The 26265-nt window shown below is 30.8% G+C and overlaps 1 protein-coding gene across 2 annotated transcripts in view; it reads left to right on the top strand.

Annotated features, from left to right (window-relative positions):
- The window catches only part of LOC106669466 (suppressor of lurcher protein 1-like), a 186559-nt gene that overhangs the window by 72425 nt on the left and 87869 nt on the right, over nucleotides 1-26265 (top strand). For both annotated transcript variants that reach the window (XM_024229450.1, XM_024229449.1), the window contains exons 6-9: nucleotides 455-596; nucleotides 3985-4044; nucleotides 16901-17097; nucleotides 22470-22514. In XM_024229450.1, the coding sequence (XP_024085218.1) occupies nucleotides 455-596; nucleotides 3985-4044; nucleotides 16901-17097; nucleotides 22470-22514 (444 nt within the window). The remainder of the gene's footprint in view (nucleotides 1-454; nucleotides 597-3984; nucleotides 4045-16900; nucleotides 17098-22469; nucleotides 22515-26265) is intronic.

The raw sequence follows: 26265 nt of genomic DNA, 5'->3' as shown, positions 1-26265 counted from the left end.
GAAAGCTTATTATTATTATTATTTTTGTTGTGGTGTGTTTGTGACTGAAGAAGTATTAAAATTTACTGGTTAAAATAGTCCAATTCAAAGCATTTATGGTTCTCTATATACTTGTATACATAGTTTAAAGTTTGGTTTTAGTAGAGCCCTTTTATTTTTATAGCTCAATTATTTAATTTATTTTATTAATGTCATTATGTTTTATGTTTACAAGCTTTTAGGTGAGTTATCACAACGCATTAAGAATACAAATTGAATTATTTGAATTGATACGCTGATTATTGAAGAAGATATTGTGTCCTTATCTAACTTCAGCTAACTTAGACCGATAAGGGCTAACTTTGTCTGATGGGGAACCTTCGCCTGCCCAAACAAATCCATCTTATAGCCGATGACATAAAAGGTTTTTCCTCTTTAAATATACAAGTGTAATTGATCCTATCAAACTTTCCAGGCAAGTACTCCATGCCAGGGAGCAGTTTCGGTACCTGCGACTACCAGATCATACAAACTGGGAAATCAGGACAGCTGTATTCGCCTAGATATCCGTCCAGCTACCCGAGAAACAGCAGATGCACCTACACCATTTCAGCGAGGTAAGAAGACATGGCATATTAAACCTTAATGTAGTTATCTTATAAAGATTTTATAAATTTTTACAACCATATCTGAACGTTTTTATGTTATGGTTTATACCTTTCTAACCGAATAATAATTTAAATAAAATTTTCTACAATGCACCAAGAGTTCAAATAAGTTGGAAATGAATTTTATTGATAATTTAAATTGAGAATAGGCACCCTGTATAACAACAACCAACCTATTCAAGTAAAATTTAGCTAAAACGCTTTCACTCGCGTATTTTCCCCGTATCGTAGAAAACCATTCTAAACCGTCTCTACGTCCCCAATCCTACATAAAAATTGGTTAAAAACTTTTCCTAACATATCTTCAATTAATTAAGGTTTTTAGTTGATATAAAATAGTTAGTGTCACGAGCGGGATTTCAACCAACGATCTTTGGCTAGATACGCCGCTGCTCTGCCACTTGAGCTATCGTGACCTCGATCCACTCGGACGCTAACTTCCCATCTACAACTCCACCTTTTGAATATTCCCTCCTTTTTTGCCATTTTGCCAAGAGCAGCGACGTATGTAGCCGAAGGTCGTGGGTTCGAATCCTGCTCGTGACACTAACTTTTTTATCTCAACTAAAAATTTTAATTAATTAAAAGTATTAATTGGTCAAGTGGACCACGAAATCTAGTGATTTTCCCAACATAATAATCCTAACCATAATCCTTAAATCATTTCCACGTAACTAGATCTTACCTGATCAGAGATTTTAAGAAAAATGCATCGTTAAAAATTTTTAAACTAACTGTACCTAACGTAACCTAAACCGTCTTTTACCTAAACCCTACATATCATAATCTAACATGTCCCTAACCCTAATCTAACCGTTCCTTACATTATTCCCACCTAATTAATTGGTGACGAAAATGGTCAAACAAAAAAACAGTATTCAGCCTAGAAATATTCATTTTTAAATAAACATTTATGTTTCTGAGGAAACTGTACAAGAATACTTCGTTTTTAGGTGAGTAGAAGTTACATTTACTCGGTATATACTATATTAATAAAAAATTGAAATATTTTAATTAAACGTTATAATTGTATGCATTAACAGTATCCTTGTTGACTTCCAAATAATTAAAAATACATGAAACTTATAAAAGTCATTTATCGTACAATACAAATAATGAACCATATTTACATTTCATATAATAATGTTTAAAATGCTTAGTTATCCTAGGAGATCCTGCGATGATTACATTAATAAATTCCTAGAAATTTAGAAAATATTTTTCATTCCTTCTTGTTTATACGGATAATGGTTTTGATTGAATAATCCTCTATTGAACTATGAAAATACCTAAGCGTACTTCAATTTATTAGTGAATAAAAATGTAAAAAAATTGTTTTTGTCTTTTCAGTGAAGAGTAACTAATTAAAATAAAACTAGATGTGGCTGATGGAGAATTTTGCTATGGGAAGGTGAATGTATAAAATGCAATTTCATTTCAAGCTTGACTATTCAGTGAACATCATCATCGATCAGGCCACATTTCGGTAGTCGATAATGCTACATTACTCAACTTGTAATGTTGAATAAGCCAGGATTGGTACGCTATCATTTGTGGATTATCGTTCCTAATTAGATGTTCGAATCAAAGTTTGAAAATCGACAAACTAATCTGTTTTCAAATGTTAAAAAGCAAAGTGATTGCAGCAATAGATTTTTGAAAGTTGAGGCAGGGAATTTTTTAACATCCTATTGAAATCTCAGGCCCATGTTTACTACATCGTCTTAAGGGTGTGATTTCTTAGTTTGTCTTTGCAACGTCTTTCCTAGAAATCATAACCTTTTGGTAGCTATTGTGGGGCAGTTGCATAGGATATGTTCTCTCTCTTCATAGTAGACAGTCACCTGTTCATAATTTATATAGGAAATAAATTTACCTGTTGGCGTGTTTAATTTCTTTCTGTTCAATATGATTGCCTCTTTACTTCAGTGATTTGGTAATGAGATTAGTCTTCTGGTACCAAATTTGACAGGGTTGCCCTAATTACAACTTTATTGCATTACTCAAATAATGCATAACAATAATAAATTTCCTGTGTGTTTTCATTGTACATCTTCGATACTCATTCAAAAACACTAGGTTTGATTTTATGAAATTATGAAATCATACTAAGTCATATTGTCCTCATTATTATCTTTTATTTATTTTATTTTATTTTATTTTTAACGGCAATAATATAATTTTCTCATTTGCTTTTTTTTTACTCCAGCCTCTAGCCTCATTTCTATACATGCCAATTTAATGTCAGCTATTATAGTATGTAAGAAATCAATATGAAAATGAAGACCCTTATTTCTTCATTGGATAAAAAGTTAAAGGAAATCCTTTCCAAGTGAGAGTGATTCAATGGAAAATTTATGAAGTTGTTTTGAAATAGTTTTTAGAATTTTTGTTATTAAAAAACATATTTTTGGTTCAATCAAACACGTGTATGAAATCAAATCAAATTTCTTCGGATCGTTTCATCCTAACGGATATCGGACATCCTAAAACATTTAGTTAGATTTAACGTTTATTAAATAATATAACCCAATTTATTTCACTTTTTCACTGAAAATTCTGGCTGTTTGTATGATGATTAATCCTTTCATTGGCCCCTCTTTTGCTGGTATATTTGCTAATTTAATACCAGCTTTGGCAGTGTGTTTGGAAACTTTGATCTTTATTCCTTCACATTAGATTTAGCATCGACAGTAATCTAGGTTTGTCCTCATTTTGAACATTCTTTGATTTAAAATGGGTAATCATTATGTTATTTCTGTCTGGTTTTTTTGTGTCTTTTTCCTAATCCTTAAACTTTGTCTGATAAAGGTAATGTACTATTTACAATTCGATAAAGGAAGATGTATGAACATAGTTTCGTTTGCAAATTGTCAGTTTATATTCATATATTCTATGTGGATGTATATTGTAAAAAGCAACTTTTATTTAATTCATAATAAAATAACTCATGTCAATGGGTAATAATTGTGTGTTATCAATAAATGTAAATAAGAACCAAATCTTTTAGTTCTGTATAAAAACCGGAAGAAAAATGAACTGTGCTGAGTGTCAGTTACATTATTATGTTGTTGTTATGTAAAATCTAAACTAGCTGAGACATATGGTTATATCGATGTCAGCAGTGCACAATAGATTTTGCGAAGGGTCTTTTTTAGATTAAAGAGAAACCCCTAGAGATCCAGCGTAGATCGAACGGTTGTGACAGCCCTTTAGCACTTGTTACGCCCTTTTTTCGTCCAAAACCAATCCAACCGTTCAAACCGAGAGAACGCTACAACCTTTAATCCGAACCGTGTGTTAATTTTTTAACTGAACTATTCGAATTGTTTTGCAGAGACGGAGGCAAGGTGCGGCTCGCTTTCGAAGAATTCGACCTCCAGAGAGGAGACCACCCGTAAGTAGAACACGCAAGGGATTTCCAGATTTTCCAACCAATCCCCCGAGGATGTATATCTAAACATATATGAATATGTGAAATCTCGGGTGTCGTTACATGGCTAAGTAGTGTACGTAGCGTATTTATATAGACTGAAACAGGAGTATTCTGTTCTTAAACCTCATTACCATTTTCGAATTTGAATAGAAAACTATATTAGAATGAGTGAAAGCAAGTAATAATTAACATTGACCAATTTCTAAATACACATTAATTAATTTTTTTGCTGTATGTTTAATAAATACTAAACTGCTAAGAGAATTTATATTTTATATTGCTATTATTTGTTTCTTTATTGCAGACCGAAGTTAAGAATATATCTTTGACTGAACATAAATTTCTAATTAATTAATGTTTTAAGTTGACATAAAAAATCAGTGTCACGAGCGGGATTCGAACCCACGAAAGTATACTTCACTAAACCTCTCCGTGGCCATTTCACCTGTCGCCGAGAATCAAATCGATTACACGACATTTGAAAAATGGCCAAAAGGAGGGAAAATTCAAAAGGTGCGGTTGAGATGGGAAGTTAGTGCCCGATTGGATCGCATTCACGATAACTCGAGTGGTAGAGTAGCGGCGTCTCAAGCCGAAGGTCGTGGGTTCGAATCCCGCTCGGGACACTGACTTTTTTATCTCTACTTAAAACCTTAATTAATTAAATGATATTAATTGGTCAAGCAGTCCACGAAAAGTAGTGATTTTAATAAATTTTTAAAATAACAGTTATTGAAAAAATTGACATCGCCTAATGTGCTATTTCCAAAGATGCGCTAATGCTAATTTACTACACGTTTTTCTTTTATAATTTAATAAATATATAATTGATTATGAGATTTTTTTATCGGCATGTAACGTAATGAACCTGGAATTTAATCGTTACTTGTCATTTTGGTCTGCCTATTATCGCTGTATTGCCTTAAGTTACTCAGACGCGTTTAGCCATCTTCAGTGGAGGATGTGAATGTTATTTGTAATTTCTGAATCTCTCAGAAGAGATCATGTGATGATGATGGCGAGAAGCCAGTTTTAACAATTATATCTACTTGAGGTTTTGTACTACCGATATTTTGACTGCAACTTAAATATAGGCATAGCTAGGTAAAAGTTTCAATTTTTTCAAACGATTTTGATTATATATAGGGCATTGTGCACTGCACCATAGGAAAAACAATGCACCACCTGCTTAAATGGACTTTGGTGCAATATTTTATTTCAAATTCTCGCTTTTTTAAGCCTTATGTATAGCATATTAAGCCATATACAACAAATTCTTGCTAAAACGTGACATAATTGAATTACAATAAAGCTCTGAATAAATTAATTCCATAAACAAAGCGTTTTGTACTTATATAAACATAACTTTTAATAATCCTTATTTATTAATATTAAACTTTATGCAGATTATTCACAAATTAATACTTCCTTTCACCTCCTGACTTCCAATCTGTAATTGAAGGAATTCAGGAGAACTTAAACTCAATTAGCTCTTGGACCGTTGAAAATGGGCATAATCTTCATGTGAAGGCTATTGAGTTTCGTTTCTGTTCCCTCCACCAATACTTTTATCCCTCCTTTTGACCATTGACAATCACACTATTTTTGTGCCCCACTGTCAAGAACTTTGAGATTGTTCTTGATCAGACCTTATCTTGGAAACTTCCTATTTTCCAATATCCCGCCGTTTTCTATCAATCAGTTCTGTCGTGCCAGACACCTTTTTTTTTTTATTAGTACCAGTAAACTTATTATGTTGTGCTCTAGTATTATCCCACACTTTGACTACGGATGTGTAGTATAATCATTCGGGGTACTCTATGGGGTGGGGACTGATGATAGACTTAAGCGCTTAATGCAATGGTTTTAACGCTTTTTCTTCAACTTCCCAAATGACTAATACGTACTCTGGCTGTTGTACCCTTCCCACCGAAGACTCTACTTCCTATACCAAATGACATCTTCACACTACCCTCCTTATGATTTCCTAACCTTTAGATTTTAGGTACATTACCTAAGTGCTCGTTCCCGCACTTCTGACTTTTATCCCACTAAACACAGAACTACCTTTCCCATCTTTTCATCCTGCCTCTGGAATGCCCTTCTTTATTCTATCTGACACACGCCTTCCCTTTAAACTGTCATGTCTCGTCTATTTGATTACTTCCTTTCATGGTACATTGAACCTAGGAAATTATTGCATTATTCAATTTTTGGTATTACTAAACTTAAATGTTTCTTTTAATACAGTACATTTGTGGTTCATGTTTCTAGCGCATATACTTTTTAAAAAAGCTCTTTTTTCCAGCGCGGGGTACCTGCATATCTAGTGCAGTGTCCTCTGGAATACAATGATATTATCCTAGGAACCGAGAAAGATGTGGACGGTGGCAATGACATGCACATCTTTCATATGGTTACGACAGAGAAGTCATGCTGGAAAGAGCCAGATATGGCGTAGGAGCGGCAAAAACAAAAAGGCACAGAGAGTTACGGTAAAGGTAATCTGATTACGAAAAATGAAAAGGCAGAGGATCTGTGGGGGGTGCATCTTTGGTTGCAGTGAGTTATTTGTGTCGGACAGGAATACTAGTTAAGACTTTATTATGACGATTTAGTATTCAAAGGGACTTTAAGCAACAAAATAATAATTATTGTTTTTTTCATCTTTCTTTTTGTTTTATTTGTCAGGCAGACCAAAATGATCGGCAACGACTAAAATACGGGTTTAAGCTTTTCCCCACGGCTAGCTCCACCCCACAGCTACGCGATGCTAGTGATGAACAACTAATCTGTTGGGAATTTGAAATTTTTTCTTAGAGGATGTCTCTACCAGCGAGAAGCGAGCGTGAACAAGTAGTACTCTAATTATTTCTTAGGGTTCGTAATTAAAGTTTCAAATTGCGACCAATCCGACCGTTCCAGAATCCAATCCGAAACCAATTGCAGCATGCTATAAAACATGTTATGGAAGCGTTTGTAGTTGCAATTAGTACAACTGAGAAATTTTAGTTAGATGGTTGGCAGACAAGAAAAAGTCCATGTGTACCGTGGTATCCTCGAATGCTCAAATGGGTCATTTCTTAATCTGTGTCCCTGTAAAACGGATGATTTGTCGTAGACTCCATGTATGAGCATGAATAGATAGAAACGACTTGCAAGTCCATTTAAGCAAGTAGAGCTTTGTTTTTTGGATGATGCATCGAAAAACCCATAGTGTTTTATATATATATAATACGTATACGGGGCGTTACAGGTATAAATGTCATTACTGCCAATCACTAAACAAATTTGGAAGCGATTTTTTGAACGAAAATGTTATGTAGTGAAACATTTAATGTAGTTTGCGAAATAAATGTCCGATTTGTGTTTTAATGCAGCAAAGAAATTACGTTTTATGTGAAAAAATCTGATTTTAGACTGAAATCACAAACATTTTAATATCTCAGGAAAAAGTCAAGATAGAAACCTCGTTCTAGTGACACTAAACCACGTTTTATTTAGTGAATCCACCATGTCAGTATTGAAATTTAACCCTGTAACTTCATTTATATGCATAAATAATAATTAGTTTGAAAAGTTTAAAATTATAGATTTTAGGTCGTTTTAAAATGCTGTTTTGATTCGTTTTATTATTAAACCTTCAATTACCTTCTCTGCAACTGTAATAACTATCATCCTACTGGGCTTCTTTGTGCACTATGTTCTATTGTTTAATTTTGATCCAAAAATACTAACAGTGGTGATTTAGTTTTAATAAACTCATACAGTAAGACGTTTTTTCCCTTTTTGTACGAGGGTTTGCAATAGCAGAGGTTATATCAGTCCTCGAGTTGCCGGTGTTTTTGAAAAAAAAAACATTTGTAAGTATGTCCGGTTCGAATGCAGGGCCGCTGGATTCGAACCCGGGACCTTTACTTTACCGTGATGAGCGAAGTCTAAACTGTTGCGGCCACCGACGCCCCTACAGTAAGACTTTGTAAACAGTAATTTAAAACATGTATAAATCTTTTCACTACTAACTTAAAAATAGAAATATACTTTACTATTTATTGAATTTGGATCTTTTTTATCTTGATGAAAATGATAGTAAAAAATTAATTATTCAGAAATCGTGAGATGCGGTCTGGTGTGATGTAGGTTCCAGAAAAACATTTGCTTTATCGTGCCAACGTTTCGATCTTTATTGAGATCATCTTCAGGGCTCAAAATGTTTGTCTTCTGTGTAATTGTGCCATTCTTGCGTGTTGTGTTGAGAGAAACTAACCACCACACGTAAAAAATTAAAATTAAAAATGAAAAAAATTTCTATATTCGTTAGGTTGTACATCACTCATTACACATCCATAAATATTAATTAGTGTCCCCATAAATAAAGTAGTATATATGATTGCTTATTAATAAATTAATTCTAAAGAAGTGTGTTTGGTGCTACAACAAAACGACATATTCGCCATTCTTTGCATTAATGCAATTGCATATTTTCAAGTTAGATATTGGGTTGTCCGGAAAATAATGCAGGATTTTGGTATTAAACAAAAAAAAAGAAACTAGTTACTTTAAAGCAATGTTCTTTAATCAAAATAATTTCCNAATGAGTAATCCTGTAAACGTAAACAGAATATTTTATATAGATTTTTTTTAATGAAAACTTAAAATCCTGCATTATTTTCCGGACAACCCAATATAATTGAGTTAACAAGAAAATTCAATTTCTCCCTCAGATAAATGGGAAAATAATTCCATGTAGGACTCGAGGAAAACAAAAAATTCGTCGCTATATAGGTGGCGTCCACATTGTCCTACATTGTTTTTTGTTACCGCGCTGGAGTATCAAGGCTTCTGACTCTAATAATGGTCGTCCTGATCTCCCACCATTACCCACAAAAGCAACGAACAAAGGGCGCAGATTTCCTAGAGTCCCTTTCATTCTGTAAAGTTCTCTGGTATTCTGAAATGTCTAGAAGATTGGAGTAATTTCAATTTTGACAAATAAAAATCCGAATAGCTTACTGATGAACTCACAGTTATTAAATTAAAGTGAAACGACAATGATTCAAATGATTCAACGTTTTGTGCCGATTGGGAGTTATTATGTTTTATTGTGAACAACCGCAGACGGATTTTTAGTAAAAAAAACCTTTGATCCGATATCATCATTGACTTTTTCACCTTTAATTTATAATTATAGGGAAGATATATAAGATGATCTGATGATGAAGGCAGGCATTATAAGATAGATTTGTAGTCAACAAGAATTTATTTGCAATATAACAGCTTTCAAAATTATCATTCCTTATTAAAATACAATCTGAGAATTTTAAATTATACTGCTCATGAAATGGATGTGTTTCTTGATAAAGTACCGCGTTTCAGGCAGTAAATCAACTCTGCTAAAAGACAATACTCCTTGTAACCTGAAGTGCTATCTGGCAGCAGCCTTGCCTATTCAATGGAAAATTCAAACTTGTAAACTTTGTGCTTACTATATTTAAACGCTTGCTAAAATTTGTTAAAGGTGGAGAAATTCGTTGTAATTGTTTCATCATTTTGTTTGGTCTATGTACACTCCCTCAGTTTGACTTAGTTGAACGTTCCATAATCGAGTGCATGACGAAGTTGAAGTCACGATCTCAGTGTAAGAAGAAATCTCACAAAAATAAATTTATTTTTTTAAAACGTAAGTCATATTCATGTGTTCAACAGAATTTAATTACGTATGTGGTGATTAGTGACCGTTAATCAATGATTATTCAGAAATCGTGAGATGCGGTCTGGTGTGATGTAGGTTTCAGAAAAACATTTCCTTTATCGTGCCAACGTTTCGATCTTTATTGACATCATCTTCTGCAAGGATGGCAAAATTACACAGAAAACAAACACTTTGAGTGAGTAGATATATTTTGATTGAATATAAAAAAATATATTTTGCATTGTATAAAGTCACTTTTTTCACAATTTTGTTTGTTAATCAAAGATGTGATTAAATCTATCTAATTAAATTAAAATTTAAATCAATAATAAAAGTATTAAAGCTATCGTCTCTTATATGTATAATTGTAAATTTAAAATAAAATTCTTTCAAATTTCTTAAAACCAAATTATGAATCATAACTGTTGCAGATTGTACAACATTTCATATACCTACGTATATCTTATACAAAAATAAACACGTTTATTATAACAATTAATATAATCATCAAACAAAAATATTACAAATGCTTTTGCTTCGAGTTTGCAAAATGTTTCAAAGGACTTTTTAAAACTTTATAAAAAAAACACTGCTACGTACGTTAATTACGTATGTGGTGATTAGTGACCGTTAATCAATGATTATTCAGAAATCGTGAGATGCGGTCTGGTGTGATGTAGGTTTCAGAAAAACATCTTCTTTATCGTGCCAACGTTTCGATCTTTATTGACATCATCTTCTGCAAGGATGGCACAATTACGCAGTGTAGTAGAAATACTTTGATTGAATAAAAAAAAATATATTTTGCATTGTATAAATTAACTTTTTTCCACATCCTGTGTTTTTGTTAAATGGAAACAATGTTTGTAAATCTCACGCCCTGAAGATGATCTCAATAAAGAAATGTTGGCACGATAAAGAAAATGTTTTTCTGAAACCTACATCACACCAGACCGCATCTAACGATTTCTGAATAATCAGAATTGAATTACGTTGTACATACTAAACCCAAAATGGTTTAACTTCTACATATATGTTTCTTGTGTTTTAAATGCTATAATCAGTAATTACAGTTTTTCTTCTAAAAGCTAAGCCTTTTTCCAAAAAATTGTATAAGAAATTCCTAAGCTTTATCTTTGTTTTCAAACGTGAAATTCGTTGCTCATTATTCCTAAACGGTTGTGCAAGTGAAAGATCAACCGTTCAAAGTAAGAAGTTAGCCAGAGAAAGGCAACGCCTCGGCCAGGAAGTGGATAATAACCGAAAATTAATGGACTCTTTTTCTTTGGTAAAAACCTAGGCAAACACTACTTTTCTTTGCTCCGGCAGGGTTTAAATTAGCTTTTCGCAAAATTATGATTGATCGCTATCTTCAGGGCATAGAAGGCTTTTACTTCTAAAGTAGCTACTGCTGCTCCACATCGCAAAATCTTTAGGAAACAAATTAATTATTTTACGTTAAACCTAATTTATGTGTTGGCGTTGGATGTGGATATAAATGAGTTGTTATGATAGAAATAAAATATATTATACGTAATTAAAATTAAATCAGAAAACTATTTTATTTTTAAACAGAAAAGCTGTTATAATTCTGAATAATAGCAACATTAAATTACAATTACTTCATATTTATCCACATTTGTTTTTATTATGCAGTGTTAGTGGGTAGATTCTTTACTTTAACTTTAATTATGTGGGTTCAGCTACATAACAATTTTGTTTGTTACCAATGATGTGATTTAATCTATCTAATTACATTAAAATTTAAAGCAATAATAAAAGTATTAAAGCTATCGTCTCTTATATGTATAATTGTAAATTTAAAATAAAATTCTTTCAAATTTCTTAAAACCAAATTATGAATCATAACTGGTGCAGNATATATATATATATATATATATATGTGTGTGTGTGTGTGTGTGTGTGTGTGTATATAAAACAATAATTTAATTATACCTAATATGATATAACAAGCGTAAGGTCTGTTTTTTACTTATGTTTTGTTATAATATTTACATAAAAACACAAGATTATATTATTATACCACAGTAAAAATTAATTAATTTGCTCATCAAACATTAATCCAAATCAAGTCATTGCCATAATATAACCATTTTCTCAGAATAATTTGGGCCGTTTTTCATAATTACACTATTACCAAAGGAATATTTGAATTATTTTATTTATTTTACACATAGTTATTTCTTGATGATTTTATTATTTATTAAAGAAGACAATGTTTGTTGGCACAAATATTTAATACAAATGAACCTTTTCAAAATTTATTTTTACACAATCCATTATTTTTGTGTAACACGGAGCGGGATTTTAAAGTGATATTCAAATTTAAAATGTTTTTAATTCCACAATATCTAAAAATTTAAGAGCTTAGGATTAAGCCACATTGTATTATTTATACAAGCGTTACAATTTGTTGATAAATTTGCTAAATAAAAATCCCTTATATAATTACCATTTGTTATTAATTATTTCATAAATCAATGATTACTTAATAAAAAATTCCTTTAATAGCTAAAAGTTACTACGTTGATCTGTCACGGATTTCGGATTTTTGTTAGGTAAGAAAGTGGAGATATAACGATCTGTACTTACCACACAGACCAAACGATAATAGTAATTATCTTGAATGAATTTGTAATCGTTAATTTGTAAGATGAAAAAACAGTCAGTTCCTTCTATTGCCGCGGTATACACCTTATTTATCAGGGCTTGGAATTTATTTCTAATGAATTACAAAATTAAGGCTGCACCTTATAATTACAATTATTATGAAAATTGTGACAGATCTCGACTTTCTATTACGCTACATTCATAAGCAATTATAGCCGATGCCATAATTCTAAAGATTGTTTTAGAGTTAGCCTTTCCGCTAATTGTTGTTCAAACAAAACCAAAAAAAACTATTTGACCGCATTCCAACTCATCAAATACTTCAATGAAAAGACATTATTTTAAACTTCGTAAGTAGTATGTTTATATTCTGTAACCACGTAAATCTTAGGATAGGTTCAAATTTATGATGACTTTCCGCAGGACCTAAGTGTTTTATTTTCCGAGTTGGCTTTATCCGTAATGGTTTTGTTATATAAAATATAATGTAAATAAAAAGTTGTAATCTTTAAAAGCTTAACAGCAAGAGAGCTTTCGTTTTTTCTTAGGAGGGGAAGAACCGTTTATCTGATTGTGAACTGCATTCGCGAAAGGCGTTCTGTTTTTGCTCAGAATAAAACTGGTCCCACAAGGTTCCGAGGTTTAAATATTCTTTAGACAGTTGTGAATCAAATGTTTAGGTGTATGGTGCTTTGATGAATTTCCAAATCGCCAGACTTTGCGCTACACGATGACGTATATTTTATTTATATTCTGACAGAAAAACTACCTTCCCGTCTAAACACCGACTACCACTCCTCACTACACCAAGAGGAATCTGTCTGTAATATTTGATAACGTAAATTCTCCATAACAAACCTTCCCATGAAAAAGTTCACTTTTGTTACACCTTTTTCAAAAACACTTCTATATATTGAAATGATTTTTTATAATTTAGTAGAGAAAAAATAAGCAGTTCACCGTAGGGTGCTAAAAACACCGAGGGACGGAAAAATATTTTAATCCGTAAAAAGAGTGTACATGTGTCATGCTTTCGGCTTGATGTCAAAGTCTATTTCTATAAAACAATATCAATTGACTGTTTTCACAAAACTTTTTTTTAATATCAAGGCTGATAGTGACTACAAGAAAAAATGTTTTGACCTTTTTGTCTAATGTTTTAATAATATTGTGGTTTAGAAGAATTATTATAGACAAGATGTACTATAATGTAAAATTAACATATAAGATATGTTTTGACTACAACTGATACAAAAAAAATTCTAACCGTGTTGTAGATCAACACTTACGCAACGCACAAAGATCTTCCGGGTTTAATTTATCGAGAAAATTTTAATTCTTCTAGAAAAGCATTCATTGCATGCAGAAAAATCTTCTGCTGTCTACTTTTTCGTATTAGTTGAATCATTATTATTCATTACTTTTACTATACATTGTGAACCAAATATTGTCCAATCTCTACGTTCTTTCAATAATGGTATAACGTTATTTGTAAGTTCGCTGAACGTGCATTAATTACTTACACTAATCCAGCTAAAGCTTATTTCAAAACTTTTTAATAACTGGCAATATGTTAGTATTATTTATTAATTACTAATTAAAAAGTATTATTTAGTATTTAATTATTTATAGGTATTATTTATCGTTAGTAATAATATTGATTATATGCTTCCGACGAAAGTTTTTACATTAATAAATATTGGTTATCTATTTTTATATATGCAGTAAATACTATTTAACAAAAAAACTTTAATAGTGATAGTGATGTGGCCCTACAATGCACAATGTAGCCTTAAAATGTACAATGTTTATAGTAAAGTACAAAATTTATCAACAATAACGATCGAAATATAGGGAAAGATTAATTGAAGCAATGTTTTAATTTAGTTTCTGTCAGAAGCTCGTCATTTTTTATTAATTGTAGCGATGAATATTTATAAGTGTAATATATAAAACAGACGTGGGTACTGAAACTTTTCGAAATCATTTTCGGTACATTTGCACAGCTCATAAATGTTGATGATTTTTGGTTTATAATATTGTAATGACATATTATGTATGTACTATTTATGGAACAACAAACATTAAGCGGTTGTCGCTGGCCGTCTGAGTTTTAAATGATTTTTTTTTCTTCTGTTTCACGCATCTTTGTCACTGGCCCTTTCATATTTTGACTCAAGGTTTTTAGCTACCTAACCTTTCAAAAGTACCTCAGGTTAACAAATTGTTTATAAAGAGACGAGAAAAACAAATACATAACACATAAAAAATTTTCACTTCCCACCTCTACTGGAGACATCGCTATTGACGACTGCCTGGCTGAAAACCCTGGCACGGTGCGTAAAGGAACCTCCGCAAGCCCCCGCAAAGAGCCTTGGTCCGGCTTGGTATTGGTACTAAATATTCCGACGACGCCGATATCTTATCAACTCCCATAACAGGACAAGTCTGTTAGAATTCACGCTAATAATTTACATTTCACCAACAGATCAAAATTCCATTGTATGGCGTAATAAATTCAATTTGTTCACTACCATTCAAATTGATCCTCTTCGTAGTAATATGTCATAGACGAATTTGTTTGAAAATTGACTTTTAATTTTAATCTTCTCGGCTAAACTGATGTTGTATTGGATCTTCTTGAGGTCATTTTACAGGTGAATAAAGAACATCACTAGTTGGGTTTCACCAAGCTTTCGGCGAATGTTCCGCCATTTTCAGGCCTAATTTATTAAAAGTACAGTAGTTACATAACACATCTTATATAAATACATTACAAAATACAATTACGTACATTACCCAGTTGTTAGGAAAGTTAAATTTATTGCACTTTTTTTAAGTGAAAGTGAAAATGAATCTATATACTAAAAACGAAAACAGTCTTGCTTAATCCGTTGGTTTCATTTTTTCATAAGTTAACTCTCAATCTCAGGAATCTCAGGTACATGTATTTCTTTATCACAGATACGTTATATATATATATATATATATATATATATATATATATATATATATATATATATATATATATATATATATATATATATATATATATATATATATATATATATATATATATATATATATATATATATATATATATATATATATATATATATATATATATATATATATATATATATATATATATATATATATATATATATATATATATATATATATATATATATATATATATATATATATATATATATATATATATATATATATATATATATATATATATATATATATGTATATACACAACTTTTTAACTTAAAATTATAATTTAACTAGCTACAACCATGTACAAGGATTCGAAGAAATTGAGACACACATCGGACGGTTATAACGCGGTAAGGGACCCACCCATCCCTGTGATTAGACACACCAACGTCACTTTGCGCTTTATTTCGAAGTTCAGTGGAATCACGTTCTGTGAAAATCGGAAATTGTTTATCCGGGTGTATGCATTGTTAACATAAAACTCCTTCTTTCATGCTAACAATCCCGCATCATAACGTTAAAACCTCATATATACGCATAAACAATACGCTATTGTTCTGAAATAAAGTTTACCATAGGCGAGACGTTTTGGGGCTTTCTGACGAATCGTAATGAATAGTGAAACAGTAGTAAAAAGTCAGGCATTTTATTGCCGAGCTTCACAAAGGCTTTAACAACTGCTACTAAGTGAACGACTGTTGGCAAAAAAATTACAAGTTTTGCCTAGTTTAATACTAAATGCAATTAGTATTTAACGTTTCGGCATTATTTTATAATTAATAAATCATACATGGAAATGGCAATGTGCCGACAACAAATTCAATTTTTACGATCCGCAGCTTTTGAAAAAAATATTTGAAACACTTCTATTTTTCTATTTATTCCATTTATTTTTGTTCTAGTTAATATTTTATAGGCTACAAAATTGCGACTGTTTATTATGTTGATATTCGTTCAACTTTTTAAGTTTGATGTTCTCGTCTAATGGGTTATTTTATCCAACAGCTCTCTTCTTTTCAATTGGCCTTATTTCTGATTAGTTTATAATACGTAGTTTGTGAAAAAGGATACATTTTGTGATTTATGTTTGATGAATTATAGATTTCAAGAAATGTATGAAATAACCTAATTTGAAAAAGGTAATAATAAAATTATTTATAAGTGATAGCAATAACAATGTATTTTCGTTATGGATATTCCAATCAAATCAATATTAAATATGTGAACAAAAAGGCCATTGGTCATCTTGATAAAATTAATGATGTGAAATGGAATGATATTTTTTTTTTCAAAATAAGTGAAACTTAACCATATCTCTAAGTTAAAATTTCCTTCTATTCTAATATTTACTAAATGTAGTCGACACCATTCCTCCGTATCTCACAACCGAGGCTATTCGGCCGGAGTTGCTTGGAGAAGAATGGAGCTAAATTGTGTTAAAACGCGTTGATAAACTATAACCGTAAAAAGATAAATTTCATTTCGCAGATGCCTCACGAGGGAAGACGTACTGAGAATTCACGACGGCCCGAGTCCGCTATCTCCGGTCATTACAATCCTTTGCAACCAAGGCTCCAACGCTGAAATTATATCGTCCGGAGATACACTGTACTTAGAATTCTCCTCCACTTCTCATTGGCCGGGGCATGGTTTCCACGCAAATTACTACTTCGTTCCTAGAACAGGTATAAAAGTGGTTCTAGAAATTATGTACGATGTTTTTTTGTTAATTTTAATCATAATTGTAACACGAATGTTTTATGCTGGAATTTTTAAAACTCTGCGGTACATAGAACTCAGTTAGCAAAACTCTGTTGTATGATTAAAAATAGTTTCCTAGTTACGTATTTTTTGCGTTATTTGGCCAATACACATTGTTTGCAAATTAATTTTCAATACATACAAATTTTAAATTGTATTCGGGATATTTAGGTTAATGTGATGTCATTTCTTCAATGCTAAATTACATTGTAAGTCGTTAAAAGTGCTGATTAGTTTTAAATGCATTTTTGACCATGATTACATAGTGAATATAATACGCACTACCATAAATTTGAACATTTCCACATACATATATCAATTCCGTTTCAATTTTAATATCATTATCGATTTTTGTTTGATAAATATTAAATTTAAAATGATTTTCAATTATATTTAATCTCTTATGGGTTTCAGATAAAAGAACGAAAAAGATATGCGTTAATCTATATTATTGAATAATCATGTAATGGGCACATGATTGGTAGTATGTATTAAGCTTCAACGAGCCTTGAAAAGTGGTACCAGCACTAAAAAGAAAAATGAGGTTGTGATTTTTAATAAATATGCCCATCACATAATGAATTTACAACAACAACCAAAATTAAAGTATAAGTACTTTCATTTTTCACTAATTTTACATGTTTAACGACTACAAAAGCAACTTTTTAAGTGGCTAATGACATTAAATTCAGAATTACACTTAATTTAGTAATGTGTGTTGTTTAGTAACCGTTAGTTGATGATTATTTGGCGTCGTAGGTTTAGAAAATATTTTCTTTATCGTTCCAACGTTTCGACCTTTATTGCGATCATCCTCAGGGCCTGGAATTTATAAACATTGTTCAAATAATACAAATACATGTGGAGATGTGAAAAAAGTGAGTTTATACAATGATAGTAATTTTAGACTCAAATTATTTGTACTCACTCAGTGTTTGTTTTCTGTGTCATTATGTGATGTTTTATGTTTTTATGTTCAATATCTCATTAGCACTCTCAACAGGACACACAATAATCCTACGCCTACACAGAAAATAAACATTTTGAGTGAGTCTAAAATTTCTAGCACTGTATAAATTCACTTTCTTCACATCCTACATGTATAATTTCAAAAAATGTATATAAATCCCAGGCCCTGAAGATATATCACAATAAAGATCGAAACGTTGGCACGATAAAGAAAATGTTTTTCTAAACCTACGTCACACCAGGCCGCATCTCACGATCTCCAAATAATCATAACTTAATAAATACATTTGATAACTTTTCCGATGAATAATTTATTTATGATAAACTCAGAAGTAAGGAACCCGAAGTTGTACCAAACGTTTTTCTTTTGACAGGAAATATGGATGACAAAACAGTTTCAATAATTTGGCATCGACCTTGGATATATATGATATATGCATGGTTTTCGTATCGTGTCACAGTATATAAAAGTCCAAATAATGATGTTTACAAGAGTTTCCTTTTTCTGAACGAAATTGTATATGTCAATGTGATGTAGGAATTTACAGTTTTCAATATGTATATATTGAAATTGAGTATATATATATATATATATATATATAATATTTCCTTTTCCACGATACATTGTTGTTGGAATAGTGTGGATGATGTAGTGTTTTCTGTAATTTTAGGGGCAACTCGAAGACTTGGACTTTTGTTGTCATGATGCCAGAAGTAGAACCAAAACTATTGATGTCCTACTGCTTACCTATTGAATGATGTTAGTTTTTAGAATGTGAATTTACCATTCTGTTGTTTATTTGAGAATTTCGCATTTTTCATTGAACGTGACAGAATAAACGCTTTATCTAATGTTTTAAAAATTCACTGGTTATGAACTTTTCTATTCATATTTTATAATGGATAAACCACATGCCATTGATAACTTAAAGTTATTTCCATTTGTCTCTGCTTATCTTGACTAATTTTCGCCCCCATTTCGCCATGATAATTTGGGTTGGAATGTTTATGTATAACCGGGATCGAATTGGTATATAACACTTCCGGCACATGCTCATGAAAGCGTGTCGCGGATCGTGAATGTCCTTTAACTATTCAGAAACAGCACTCGCGAAGAGAAATGGGATTCGAAAACTAATTATCTTCACCTTCTCCCCCATGTTTATATGAGAAGGTAGAACAGGTTTAATTTTTAATATGTAGTATCAACAATTAGGTAATATAATTTTTTGTGCAGAAAAATAAAACAAATACGTGTAAAAAAATTCTCTTTTCCATTCATTTATAAATCAAGCGTTCAAATGTTTGAAGATTAGTTTAATTTTTGTAAAGTTAATGTTTGATAATGCCAAGCTACAATAAATTTCATAACATTTCTGAACGTTGGAGGCAGTGATTTACTATGAATTCTAAACTAAGCCCAGGCACGAAATCCTTTTAAGAAAAACAATATATTCGCAAATTATGTCTTTAATTTTAAATGCGATTTTAAATACAAATATTTAAGTTGCATTTATGGAACAATATAAAAATGCCGCAAATAAGCAACATGCAAAACAATAGAATAATTTTCGTTTTATACTATGAAACAATAAATAATTTGATTGAAATCGTTTCTAACGGTACAATTACACTTTATCGAAAATAAATACATGTTCACTTGAATGAAAAAAATGAAATTGCTCGCCCGATAACATCATTTTAATCTTCATAAATCCCATGTTAGAGCGAGCCGTTGGTTTGGAAAAGATTTAATTCCCTTAATAGAATGCCATTAATTTTGGCACCATTAACATAATAGGATTTTTGTCCTAAGAGAAACAATCATTAGTTATTGTTAAGACCATTTTCAACCGATATGTATTAATCTCATTTTTGACGTGGTTTAGTAAAAATCATGTAGGTTTTTGATTCGAACATGCTTACATTTTTGTTTTTACACTTTACACTTAAGAGATATTATTTATTATCAATTTGTTTAATCATCAATATTGAATAGAAGTAATAATACAAAAACAACGTCGCATTTGTAAGGTGTAATTTTTTGATCAGACAATGGCTGTAATTGGAATTTTACATTTTAAGTTTACCAAAATTGTATTATTTTTATTGGCTATTTTCTACATCTACATCCAATATCTTAATATCGGCTAATGTGGGTTTTAAAAAGCGATGTCATGTTTATTTAGCGATTTATGTACCAAGACAACGTATTCTCTTTTTTTAAAGTACATTACTTTTACAAAATGTACTTTTTATTTTATGTACGAAATGCGTAAATTTTATATGCAAGTTTTCCTGTTTGTTGCTTCAAGATCTGAAAGTTTTCTGTCTTCCGGCGCAAATTACCCGTCTCTAAACTTGACAAATCACCTCTAGGCTCTCTTTTCCAGACCACATTTTTATTCTTTATTGTTTCACGTTCTTTTTAGTTGTTAACTATCATTTTTAACGAGATAGGAATTTTATAAATATAAATTTATTATTTAATAATTTTGTATTATTACATTAGTGCATCTAGAAAATATTCCTATTAATTCGAAACAGCATCAAACAAATAACGGTTCGATTTGGTTCCATCTAACTAAAAGAAATACAGAACAGTAACTAAATAACATTCCAGTAGTAGAATTTTAAAAATAAATGGAATATGCAAAAAAAACCTAATGAGACAGAGTAATGTTTAAAGTTTTAACCAAAAATGATTTAACAAAAAATTGTTTGCAAATAATGGTTTGAGAAGCACTTCAATACTTCAGTTTGCTTTCAACAAAAACCGATCAAGTCATCTTTTAACAGCAGAAAAACGTGCAGTAATTTTTATGAAAACAGGTGAATTATGTTTTTATTTTATTTGTAATTCATAATTCGCGCCTTGATTTATCTTTAATTATCTTCATCGTTGTGCAACACTTTAACATACCCAACACTAAAACATTTTTTCAGCTGATTATATGTACTGTTTACTTGATAATTCAATGATTTTTATTATTCAATTTTTGTTTGAATAATTTTTTTTATAATTATGGTTTATTGTGTTTTGCTTATTGCTCAAAACAAGCATTTTATATGCTAAATTCAGAACTATTTGAGCAGGCAGAGTGCTCTAATGGTGAAAGCAGAACAACATAACATTTAGGAAAGTTTCCCGCCATCGCCGCGAGACGTCAGCATAAACTGAGACCAGTTTTTTTACATGGCCTTTCTCAGTCGGCTTGCTTAAATATAACATAAAATAATAAAGAAAAATTCAATTACTTTATTTGTTGTTTTATAACAAATATTAGATATAGTCAATTTGTTTGGGGACAATACAAGACGCCATATGGTGGGAAATAGTTTTACAGAGAGAAAATAGAGGTAGGGAATTGGTAGCTTTTCAATTATTAGTGCCACAAAATATGATTCATACGAATTTAAAAAATGTATTATAATAATTTAATAAGTTGTCAAAATTTCTTATTTTATATGATAGAGAGTGTCTAGTTCCTGGTTATATAAGGTTAGATTATAACTTCCTTCATTAGAAACAGGTTCATTTACAATTATAAATTATTGTTTCTATTGTACATATTTACCTAAGTCATTGCACATATTTTACATTTGTAAAATTCAATAGAAAACAATTTATTCTAATAACGTACTTTCTATTATTAAAAACCGACACCTGTAACATTTTATATCACTTTACATTTTTGATATACTTGGTGGACAATAGGTGATAACAAAGTTAAGAAGATTGGCATCAAAATATGTTTGTCTATAAAATATTTTTTATAGTCTCTCACTTTTTTCTTTATGGCTTTATTTGTCAATCTTTATTCAATATTCATTTTTACCTCTTATATTGCTTCTGTTTTTCTATCCTCTCCTATAGCAGTTAAATATCATTTATAAATTTATCTATTTTTCATAATAAAATTTTCATTTTCTCCTTTTTTCTCTCTTCTTTTCTTTCCCTATGCGACCCATTTTCTATTTTTATTTTACATTTGCTAGTTATATATCTAAATCCAACTGCGATATTTTGCAACCAATTAATGAAATATTACGTTTTTCGAATTTTATATATAATATGTTAGTCTATTCACGTTTAAATATAGTAGATTGGCAGATGTGACTAAAGATTTTAAACTTTGTGGCAGTTCTTAAGTTATACTTCTTAAATGGATTTATGTATAGCTTGTAGAGCTCTTGAAATTATATACTTTAATATGTGTTTTTCAATATGGTCTAGGAACTTGGGTAAGAAACGTTGTAAAGATAAAATTACTTATATACCTTTAATAAGTATTTATTTTTTTTTAATGTAAACTTTTTATTTCAGAGATTCTTGAATACAGTGGGATTGGGCCAGCAGTTAGCGCAACGCGTGAGTGTTAAATTTAGTTACACTAGATTTTAATTAATTAATGTTATTATTTTTGTATAATTTCTGTTTAATTGAATGTATCATCCTATAATGGTAACAAAGAATTGACAGTCGGAATAAGGTATTTGTCATTTACTTAATTTGTCAGTGAAGAAATGAGATATCTTAAAATACTTTTACAGTACAGATATTATAGTTCCTGTTGTCAAAATTGTATGATGATATGATCATGCATTTTCAAAGTTAATCGTCCCTTCAATTGTGCTGGATAGCAATTTTCCCTAATTAAAATGTTTCATTACCTTAAAATTTGATACAATTTGAATATATGTATCTTAGACCAAAAATTTAAAATGAGATATAGTAACTTGATGTGGCATTACAAGGGAAAAAAGGACTCTTTCATACCAAACAGTTTTATAATAGTTTCGTATTAAAAGCGTAACATTAAAATGATATTAAATTTTGTTTTGTATACAATAAAATAACCAGTTTTATTTTGTTATGATTATTTATAATTTATTTAACACTGTAATAATTAATTAAACCCATGCTGATCTTTAATTTCGTTTTTAATAAATGCTAAAATTATAATGAACACCCTGCGTTAATTGCTAGCCAAAAAATAATTAAAAAATTAATTTATGCAAATCGCATGCAAATTAAATGTCGTTCTGGGAAAATGATAATGTCACTAAATATTTTGTATTATATTTAAATATTTCTATTTTATATTTTTATCTAAGTTTAATTCGTCGCCATATAGATGGGCGAAGATAGATTTTCAAATTTTTATGTTTTTAATTATAATTAAGTTACCTATCGTTAAATCTTTGTTTGTCTGTATGTCGTGTTATTTGTATTCCTGTCGCTATTACTCTGTTCCTATTTTTCTATCACTCTCTTTCTCTGATTTTCTTTCTTTCTACCTTCTCTTTTCTATTTTTTTACCTCACTATCGACTCATGTTTCTTTCCTTATCCATTCATTATTGATTCATTTTCATTCCTAAAGAAGTTTGAATGTCTTCGAACAATTTTTAAAAAATTAATGCTTTTATAGTTTGAATGAATATTTTTATTCGGAGAAATCACAAATTTCTTTACCACTCTCTCTCTCTCTCTTTATCTATCTATCTGTCTATCTATCTATCAATCCATCATTCGTTTTCTGTTTTATTTATCTCTAGCAATCTAGCAAAAATCTAGCCAGATTTTTATCATTGTCCATCCACAATATTTTCATTTCTTGCTTTCGTTTATAAAAGGTCGATGTTCATTAAAAAAGACTGCAGATTTTTAAAAACTTAATATTTTTTTATTGTTTAAACGAATGTTTCTATTCCGTGAATTCAGCCTTTCAATCTCTCTCTCTCTCTCTCTCTCTCTCTCTCTCTCTCTCTCTCTCTCTCTCTCTCTCTCTTTTTCTCTCTCTCGCTCTCTCTCTTTTTTCTCTCTCTCGCTCACTCTCTCTCTCTCTCACTCTCTCTCTCTTTCTCTCTCTCGCTCTCTCTCTCACTCTCTCTCTCTCTCTCTCTCTATCTATCTTTCCCACTTTCAATCTATTTATCTATCTACCTACTATATTTAACCATATATCCATATGTAATGTTTTCAGATCTTGCTTTTAAAAGCATTCATTTATTAAAGGTTTGTGTTCATTCATAAAGAAGTCTGAAGACACAGTTTCTTTTCGTAATATTTTATAGATCACAACTCTTCCATGAATTATAAACTTTGAAGAGGAATCTTGTAAGACTTGGAAAATGCATTAATTGAATAAATGATGCTTTTTTTTGGCAAGAAATCTCTACACAGCATTTTTATGAGGTTCAATCTTTCTTCCAGTCAATCTCAATTTCAATATCTCTCTCTCACTCTCTCCATGTATTCATCTATCTATCTATTTATTTCGCAAATATCGCAAAGTTCAATCTTCTTCGGTGACTTTGCTCTCTCTCTCTCTTTCTCTCTCTCTCCCTCTCTCTCTCTCTCTCTCTCTCTCTCTCTCTCTCTCTCTCCCCCATTCACCCCCTCTCTCTCATTCTTTCCCTCTCCCTCCCTCTCTACTTTATGTATTTTGCTCAGTCAAAAAAGTTGTGTTGTAAAATTTTATATTTGAAAGATTAATTTCCATATAAAAAATTTATGAACCTAGATTTCCTTTCCTTCTTAAAAAATGACTACTGTTGTTCGTATTGCAAACGCATATTTTTGTCAAGTAATTTTTACTGTACTGTAACGTGTAAATGGTGTAGAAATGAATACGAATGATTCTTTACGATATCGTTACGTTTGTTTGTAAGGCTATGCAGTTTTTCGAAACAAATTACTCAACGAGACTTAAATTATATTATCACTCTGTGAGATAAATTGGTTTTCCTTAGTCACATCAATTACAGAGGTAAATTCAGTCTTGGTGAAGCTGGTGGCAAACATCCGGTCATTTATTGGGCAATGTCCATGGTGTGAAATGAAGTCCCGAATCTGTAGCCATGGTGACGACATGCTCACCATCATTGTGGTCGTTTTGATGCGGGTTTTCCCTTGTCACCAATTTCCGCATAGAGGAAACTAGCAAGCTAGATTATCACATGTTTGCCACTACTTGATATTTTAATCGTAATAGTTTTACAATTGTAATCTTTTTACCGAATAAAAATATTTATTTTTTTAAATTTTATATTTTTTTATGCTTTTATTCATGACGGTGTTAAAAGTTCTGTTTATTTTCAAATATAAAACAACTAACCGATGGAATACAATTGTCTTAACTGATGCTGACTAAACAGAATCTCTATTGAAGTGTTCCTCCTTTTCCTTAAATTATTCATGAGACGGCCACTCGTAAGCCTAACCTTTATATAGCCCTAACCCACTTTCCCACAATCATCCCGATAATGTTCCTTTTATATCTGTCCTTACTTCGAGCGGGAAAGTGAGCCGGATGAACGACACAAAACCATCGTTATAACCCTACTAAAAACGGCTAACTAAACAAAGAGGATGTCAGAAAATTCTAAATTGGGTCCCTTGATGGAAATGGATATTCGCGCCAGGAGCATACGGAATTTTAATTAGAAAACATAAACAAAGGAATGTAAAGATGATTTTCAACGACAAGTTTAGACGCGCGAGTTAATGTAGTCGTTTCAACAGACTTCCTAAAATTAAATCCTAAAGTTCTGCATATGTATGTACGAAGGGGACAAACTCATTTATATACGGCTAACAAAATGGATATTGATTAAACTAGGCTTTAAAATTGCGTATATTTCTTTTATAACGTCAACTGGAAGTATTGAAAAACGTATATGTCTTGAATATATAAAATTCACAGTATATTAAAACCAATATCGGATCATAATATGAATCCAAAATAACCTTAAAATTACAAATATTCCTTAGATGATGTTTAACAAATTTATTTAAGTATATACTTAGGATGCACATAGATTTTTATTCTGATCACATTAGATCAATTTAAAACCTAAATGTGCTCTTTTGATTTCTTTATTATGGATATAAAGAATAAACATCATGTATTAGTGATATCTGCAAAACTATTTTAGAGATAGTCGGTTTGCAAAAAAATAAAACAAAATTATTCTGTGGTTAAATGCTGTTGAAAATGGCTAACTTATCAGAGTTAAATAATGAAATTATATTTAGTGGTTATTGTCCAAACTACCTCTTTCAATTAATTAATCTTTTTATGTAAGGGTTTGGTTGAAATGAAAAAGCTAGTGTCA

Source organism: Cimex lectularius, unplaced genomic scaffold (genome assembly GCF_000648675.2).
Source record: "Cimex lectularius strain Harlan isolate CLEC.00 unplaced genomic scaffold, Clec_2.1 scaffold304, whole genome shotgun sequence".
Taxonomy (NCBI): domain Eukaryota; kingdom Metazoa; phylum Arthropoda; class Insecta; order Hemiptera; family Cimicidae; genus Cimex; species Cimex lectularius.
The sequence above is the reverse complement of the archived record's forward strand: the minus strand, read 5'-3'. Positions and strand labels throughout refer to the sequence as shown.